General features: G+C 44.7%; 1 protein-coding gene across 1 annotated transcript in view; it reads left to right on the forward strand.

Moving 5' to 3' along the window:
* The window catches only part of PLXNC1 (plexin C1), a 73,043-nt gene extending 65,739 nt beyond the window's left edge, over positions 1-7,304 (forward strand). Inside the window, exons 28-31 of the mRNA XM_075497154.1 lie at positions 7-154; positions 1,997-2,137; positions 2,227-2,301; positions 4,001-7,304. Of these exons, the coding sequence (XP_075353269.1) occupies positions 7-154; positions 1,997-2,137; positions 2,227-2,301; positions 4,001-4,105 (469 nt within the window). The 3' untranslated portion in view covers positions 4,106-7,304. The remainder of the gene's footprint in view (positions 1-6; positions 155-1,996; positions 2,138-2,226; positions 2,302-4,000) is intronic.
* Positions 7,305-8,051: the final 747 nt, after the last annotated feature.

Below are 8,051 nucleotides of genomic sequence, written 5' to 3' on the forward strand. Positions count from 1 at the left end.
GTCTAGTCTTCCTCTTCGCTTCTGGGTGAACATACTGAAGAATCCCCAATTTGTCTTTGATATTAAGAAGACTTCACATATAGATGGCTGTTTGTCTGTAATCGCACAAGCTTTCATGGATGCCTTTTCTCTAGCAGAACAGACACTGGGGAAGGTAATGCTGCCCTTCCAGTCTTTTGCTAACTTCTCAACCAATGTCTTTTTCAACTGTATAATGATTTAGGGGATGAAGTCCTGGATCTGCTGACATCGGGGGCAAAACTGTCAGTGGCCTAATTAAGCTGGGTTCCTATTCCTTCTTGCTCTGTCTCACAAGGCTTTGAAGAATTCACTGGAGTAGACGATACAGCTACTAGAATGCTGTATTTATAGTTAACTGCTGCTTGTCTTCTCTGCAGTTAGTTTCTGCACGGCGTGTTTATAGAATATGTGGAAGAGGGTGGAAATTGTAAGATTTTAATGAAGTTTTAAAGAATTTTTAAACAAAGGTCTTAAAAGTATTAACATTATTTGATAAGTAGTCCAAATGTTGTCTGCCACACACCAATGTGCAGAAAACACGTATAGTAAGCTACTGGGAGCTGTAAGAATACTTGAAAGAGCTCTGAAGTTTGAAACAGTTCCTTTCACATGTATTAGCTGCTCCCTTTTTATATGCAAAATTATTTGCTGGAGTAACAAGTCCAGAAATCTTACATTCAAAAGCTCTTTAGTACAGTGTCCAGAACTCTGGGGATCAGAAATACTTCATTTTTCCTGAGGATATTTTCCTTTTCTTTGGACCAAAGCGGGAAGCATTTGTTCAGGCTCGTACTACCAAGAAAAACAGGCTAGAGATTTTTTAGCCTAAAAAAAAATTATATAAAAATGGACTGATTTCCTATGTGATCTGAACCAACTGCTCATCTGTTACAGGTAAATAACAAATAACATGCTTATTCAGCTTATTTTAGGAGCGAAGTATCATGAATTAAAACTTACTTGATGGAAAAACTACAAATGAGCACCGTCTGTTAGGTTTCTATGCTTGACATCCATTGTGAAGTACTGTTGATACAACAGCTCCCATTAGCCATTTGAAAAGGGATGCTGAAACCTGCTTTGCAATGCAGTAGACATCTTGTGGCCTTTTAGTACTAAAATGTATTTACTTTCATGATTTTTAGCCTTTTATCTTAAAACATTCTTTAGCCACTTAGAAAACAAACATTTAAATAATTTCATCACACAGTGAAAACAGTAGTGACAAGATATCACATGGTTGCATCATTTATTCACCAGAATTTAAACTAGAGCAGTGGCAGGAAACTACCAGCCCACACTTTTACATTCTGAAAACATGGTTTCCAGGTGGGGCTTTGGCTCCTGCCACAAACACCAGCATTTATTTCCTCAGATGAGCCTAAAGCTGCCTGGTAGGTCAGTGCTGACCTGGGTTGTTGAAGCCCTGGGGAAAAAAATAAAACCCTTTGTCTGTGCATGCCTGGCAGTCAGCTCTCCATGCTCTCGAACCCCTGAGCAAAAGGAGTAGTAGGGACCAGAGAGTCTTAGGGGAACCTCTGCCAGGAAAGGATCTAGCAAGGCTCTCTGGCATGTTACCCTAGGGGAACTTTCCACAGCACTGCTGTATGCTGTATGTAAATAGGGTATCAGCCTCAAGCCCTTTGGTTCAGCTTTCACAATCTTTCAGGTCTGGGGAGCGGTGAGGAGGAAGTAAGAAAGAAAAATATGTCTAAGGGACAAACGTTCATCACTCCTGATGCCAGTAGAAATAATTATACTGCAACTGTCATGAAACACAATGCACTATTACTGAGGTCCTGCGTCTGTTCTTCATCTTTATTTCATAACCTTGATTCCTTGCATATAACCACTGCAAAGAGAAATGAGTCACACAGAGAACAGACACAATTAGATGCAATTAACTATGTGGAGGTGGAACCTTAGGAAATCTGTGCCGTGAAAATTGACAAGGCTTCAAATATTTTCTTTTAAGGAAGCACCAACAAATAAACTTCTCTATGCTAAGGACATTCCACTCTACAAGAAGGAGGTGAAAGCTTACTATAAAGCCATCAGGGATCTGCCTCCATTGACCACTTCAGAGGTTGAAGAATTTCTAACTCAGGAATCTAAGGTATGGTTGAGAAGCCGCAACTTCATTTGCTTTCATGTTAAGTTTTTTAAAAAGGAGAACTATCTGACCGGAACTGTTTTCTGTTTTAGAAACATGAAAATGAATTTAATGAGAAAGTGGCCTTGATTGAAATCTACAAATACATAGTGAAATACCATGACGAGGTAAGCACGTCTGCTATTCCTGCTTAACCCTTAATGTTGACTTGCTACCTCAGGCTTGAAAGTTGAGCTTGACAAAGTAACTAAGGGCTGGCCCGGTGTGTGACTTACTGGGTGCCACTCCAGGGACAGCCCCTCAGTGATGCAGCCGAGGCTGCTCCTCCTGCGTAGCTGCGTGGGGCCAGAGCAGTGCAGCCCCTGGGGCTGGAGCCCCCACCTCTTGGAGGGGTCACAGGCCAGAGGTTTGTAAATGCACCTTTACTGTCTCCGCGGTATTTCACAGAGACAGTAGCAATAAAATTCTCCCTGCAGTTTTGAGACAGTTCCTATATTGTCTAGACTTCTGGTTTTACTGTGTTTGCAGAGTATCTGCTAATGCCTGTCACAACTCTTGTGCATGCACTCCATTTCCCTGGAGATTCAGAAATCAGATTAGCCTGTAGCACCAGGGATCTCGATTTAACCATCACGACAAACACCTCAGCGGAGCACACTCAGCCTTACAGCAAGAGGTGTCTGCTCCTTTCCCATCATAGCCCTCTCATGCTCTGCTCTAATAGTCTTTCTCTTAAAGAAAAGAAGCTGTAGCTTCCAGTCCCTGCTATTGCTAACAAAAGAAATCTTTTCTCATCTGAAAGCACTTAGTCACAGGCTACCTCTAAGCTGCTTTGTCAGAAAATCCCTGCCCTCCGCTTTGCGTGATAGGAGTCTCCACTCCATTTTGCTCGGCATCCTTAACAGAGGCTGTGTGTGCCTGCGCAGGGACGCAGCTAGGAGCCAGCTGGGTGTGTTGCCTGAAGGCCTCGTTACCACTTCCAGCAGGTTGTCTGGGTCTCCCAGCAACCAGACCTTTCTTTCTCTCTTTCATCCCCAGCAGCACAGCATCAGCGCTTGCTGTAATCATCCAGCTCTCAGCCACCTGTGAGCTAGCTTACCACTTCTGATCTCGTAACATCTCAAATTATCTGGGTTCGGCATCGAATCTTTGCCTCTTAAAAGAAGCTTGGGATGATACTCAGAATGGCACTACACTTTATTAAGCATATTAAAATTGTTGACACAGGAGACTTCAGAACACTTTTCTAATCTTAGTGCCCATTTTTGCATTTTTGAAGCTAGAACTGGCTAAACTTACCCTATCCTTAGAAGGAGACCCTCCCTCTGCTCTCCCCTGTCTAGCTTTTGACTGGGAGCAGCTAAACCTCATTCATTGTTTGCTGAGGCCTCAGTCGCTTTGTAGAGTTGCCAGCAGAGTTTTCAGACAGCAGCAGTGCTCCTTCCTATCACCTGGGCCGGTGCCAAGTCGGCCAGTTAGAGGAAGAGAGGCAGTTTTATTGCCCTCAGTTTAGAGGGCAGAGGAAGAGAAATAAAATACCATTTGCAAAGCTGCTCTAGGGTAAAACTGGAGCACTGGCCTTGCCTCACACTTCAAGAGATGAACATGTGTTGGATTTGTTTTGGTTTTTTTGCTTGGCTCTGTCATTCTTTTGTGGAAGTGTTGCAAACCCTGTAATCGTAATGACTTGAAAGGAAAACTACCAAAATAAAGTGTTAAAGTCAGAAAAGAATGTTTACATATAGGCAGGCATTCAGATGGATTTTTCTGCCAGTAGTTGTTGGAATGCAGAAAAGCAGGCTTTAAAAAACAGCAAGTAAAATAAGCACTAAAAAAATGATTCTCTTTTTTGCTAATTGTTAACAGATTGTCAGCAAACTCGAGCGAGAACGGGGGTTTGAAGAAGTCCAGAAACAGCTCCAGCAAGTAAAAGCCTTATTTGATGAAAAGAAAAAATGCAAATGGCTTTGAGCAGAGCACTGACTCACAGCATCACTGTGGGGGATTTTAAATAAGCGCTACTGCTCCCAAAACTGTTTTGACTGACTATATGTACAGGGTTTGAAACATTTGGACACTCTTCTCCACTCTGACCATTCCAAGTAATATCTACGTTTGGGAATGAAGTACGGGCAGGGGTAGATATTCAAATGTGGGCATGTGAAAGCGAAAGTGAGTCTAGAGTTGGCAGGGCCAGCATTTTTAGGTACTTGAACACATGTACCTTTTGGTTCAAAAATACTGCCTAAGTAAGCTTTCCGCTTACTTAAAAACAAGCTTGCAGGAGATGCGCAAAACACACTGCAAGTTCAGAGTTGCCCGTGTGACCTTGTAAGTTGCTTAGCTCTTTTTTTAAGAGAGAAAGCTGGTGTTTCGCCACATCCTTTCAGCAGCCTTGGCAAACTGTGAGGATGAGCTCCGGCTTCAGAGTACCTTCCTTCCAGACAAATGTACACTGGTTCCTGTTGGAAAAAAACAGCACCAAAGTGACACTTAGGATAAGTGTGTTTAGCAGAAAAAGTGGGTCTGAGGTTTGAAGTCCAAACGCCACTTGGCAGGACTTCTGTTCCTTAGGTTAGAAATTCCACGTGCAAAACGAGGCCAACCCCTGAGTGGGGGGTGGGGGGAGGCTTTTGGAGAAAGGCGCTAGACCGGCATCAGTCTGTGTTTACATTTCTACCTTTCCACCCTTAAATAAGCTGTGAAACACTTGTGAGCAGCTTCACACGTGAAACCTCCGTGCAGCTGCACCGCATCGGAACACCGTTGTGATTTGATGAAGCAGCTGATGATGGCTGCGCTTTGGTGCACAAACCTGTACTCAGGTGCACGATCGGCTCGGCCCATGCATCAGTGCTGACAGTCCAGGCCAGTCTTGCCATCCCTGTACAAGGGCCTCACAAATCTAAAGCCAGCATATTTTTTTTCAGGTTGTCCACACAAAGGCTTTGTCAAAAGAGGGTTAGTTTAATAACATGTAAGAACAGGAGGGCTGGTGTAATCTCTGACTCTGTATGAGAAACTGTTTGATATAAACATGATAGTTAGGATTGCAGGGGGAGGTAACTGCCTTAGTCCTGCTGGGGTGTTTTTTGAGGCTTGGCCATTTTCAAAGGAGGGGATTCATTACATTTGCATTGGTGGCTAAAATTAGCCCAGCTGGAAAGCAGGTGCGTGGCCATGCTGCTGAGATGGGGCTGGTGCAGTGGCTACAGTGCAAAGCCACGGAGGAGCAGCCGCGGCTCTCGCTCTGCTACCACACCAGCACACTCCTACCCTCCACTACAGAGCTGAAATCTTTTGTTGCCGGCGGTCTCTGCTTCAGTCACACGGAGGCACTTAGGCTGCAGCCTGCCCTTAGCTTTGAGATAAGGCACTGATGAGACGGAGCTACATTTCCACACGTTTCCAGAGGGTCCCACCACTGGAGGCGAGTGGCTTAGCGCAGTGGCCCAGAGGAGAGGGAAGAGCTGTCCCCCTGCCTTGGCAGCGGCGAGGGTGCCACGAGCTGCAAGCGGCACAGATGGCCCAGGTTTAGTGTAGAAAGCCTGTGCTGGGGCTGTGACCAGCCAGAGACGCCTACGCAGGGCTCCCAGGCAGCGGAGCGCTAAAAACATTTATTAGCGTGCACTGCTGCGTTGGAGGAGCCCAGAGGCTGCAGTACAACAATACTAAAGCTGGCTGGTTTGGTTGCAATGGCTACCAGAAGCTGGTACCAGGTGCAATCCCACGGCACACAGCTGGCAGCGCTGGCGAACGCTAACCACGCTTTGGCAGAAGCAAGGCCGCCTGTTAATGTGGGAAAAAGCAAAGACGAAAACACGTTGCCTACTGGTCTGCCCCCTCCCTACTATGTGATTGCACAAATTGTACCTCTTGCATATCAGTGAGGGCAGCCACCAACCCGTACTGTGATGGCTTTTTTTGTTTTTCATTCAAGTCTTACACTTGCTATTAAGTTTACACTTTATACTTGATGGAATGTATGGCTTTGTTCAGGAAACTGCACTACAACGTTGCAGTACTTTCAGCAGTTCTCTTCTCTTCTCTGCCTGGCACAATATATTGCGGTAAGTTTAATTTTCATTGGAAAAAACCCACCCCAACCCTAACCTGTCTTGCCCTCTGTCCTAAAGGAGTGGACTGTGGCTTGAGTAGCACTTGAGCTTAGAACACCTGTACTTAAGGGCTTGATTTTTATCATTCTTAACCTAACCTTTTAAAGCAGCATCAAATGAATAAAAAAAGCACAGTAATTAATATTAAAGGAGGGGCAGGAGCAGCTTACTCCTTCCAGTTAGACAGATGTCTCAGCAGTTCCGTTCCACTTCAGGTGTTTGCTGGCAGTGCATTTGAATGAACTGTGATAGTTTTGTTCAACAGTAACCTTCTGTACAGGCAGAAAAAAAAAAAACCCAACCCCAACATTTCTGCTTGAAAAGCTGTAAAATATAATCTGTTTGCGTGGGTCTGATCCTGTGAACTTCACTAGATGTGTTTATATGATGAGGAAACGAAAATCAGTCCTATTCTGTATTTGTACTACTGCTTGTTTGCTACAATAGCTTTAATGATTTCTAGAGATTAAGTATGTGTTGAAGCAGGCCCCGTAGCTTTCGCCTACAGCCTGGAATAGGATTATTGCCTTTTATTCAAGCCTCCTAAACAGCGTCACTCTGTTAGTAAACCATTTAAAGTCATGCTGGGACTTTGTAACCCATCAAGTGGATCTCACGAAGTGATGTGAAGTATAATGAAGTGATTGTGGCTCTTTTGGTAGGTTTGGGTCAGCACACAAAACATTGGCACATCTTCTGTATCTGCAATTCACCGTTACTGTTACACGGACAAAAAGAACCACCTCTGACTAAAGCTGTATTACGGCAACCCAACAATTATAACCGCATTCTCTGAAATGAAAGCAAACTTCTCTTTAACTTATTTTCACATGTTTACAGGCAAACTGCTATGGCAAACAGCATATTTTCTAACACTAGCTTACAGAGCATTATTTTGCAGTCATCTAGTTTAAAGTCAAATCTTACTAATGTGTAAAGTAATTCCTGTTGTACAGAAGTTAACCTGTTGTTTAAAATGAATGGTTAAAAAAAAGTGCAAATGACAAATACATGTTGGTGTTTGTATGGGTTTATCTAGAATAAAATGCATTTGGAGGTTATTTTGATTAACTTGTGTACTTTAAAATGGTTACAAGCAAGCACGCACAGCTTGTAGCAACGCCAAGGTCACGCAAGGAACCGGGTGGAAGACGCTGACTGGCGCCAGCTGAGGAAGACTACTGCAGTTCCAGCCCCGCGAGGCTCCGAGGCAGAGCCACACGGGCAAACGCTGCGTGTTACAGACCACCGCCGTCACTCTGAAGTTGGGAAGTACAGAAAAGGAAGGTAGGGTGCAGCTGATGCCGGGGGCGGAGAGGCACTGGCCTGAAACCCAGCAGCTGCTGAGCAGCCACCTCCCTGCAGGGCCCGGGGCAGGGAGGGGGATTCCCGGCAGCCTTCCCACCTCTGGGAAGCAGCGGCAGGCCAGAGGCAGGCTGGAGGTGCAGTGCTGCTACGCCTCCACACAGCCTTCAGGAGCCACGCTACAGCTTCATTGCTTTAAGGCGCTGAGGCCGATGATACTTTTAAAAAGCTAAAAATGTTAAAAACGAGGATAACCTGATAACCATTCTGCTGCAGGGACAGGAACTTAGCTGTCACGCAAAGAGCCCGAGTCAGACTGGGAAAGGGAGCCCACAAACCAGAATGAACCAAAATGAACTTTACATTTGGCAAAGCTGGCGCTCAGGCACAGATAGTTACTTCTTCCAAATTAATCCTGCAGAAGACAGTAGAAATAGCTTCTGTTACTTCTAGCAGTTACAGTGCTCTCCTCAGAGAAGTCTAACAAATTCCCC

The sequence above is a fragment of the Mycteria americana genome, chromosome 1 (genome assembly GCF_035582795.1).
Source record: "Mycteria americana isolate JAX WOST 10 ecotype Jacksonville Zoo and Gardens chromosome 1, USCA_MyAme_1.0, whole genome shotgun sequence".
NCBI lineage: Eukaryota > Metazoa > Chordata > Aves > Ciconiiformes > Ciconiidae > Mycteria > Mycteria americana.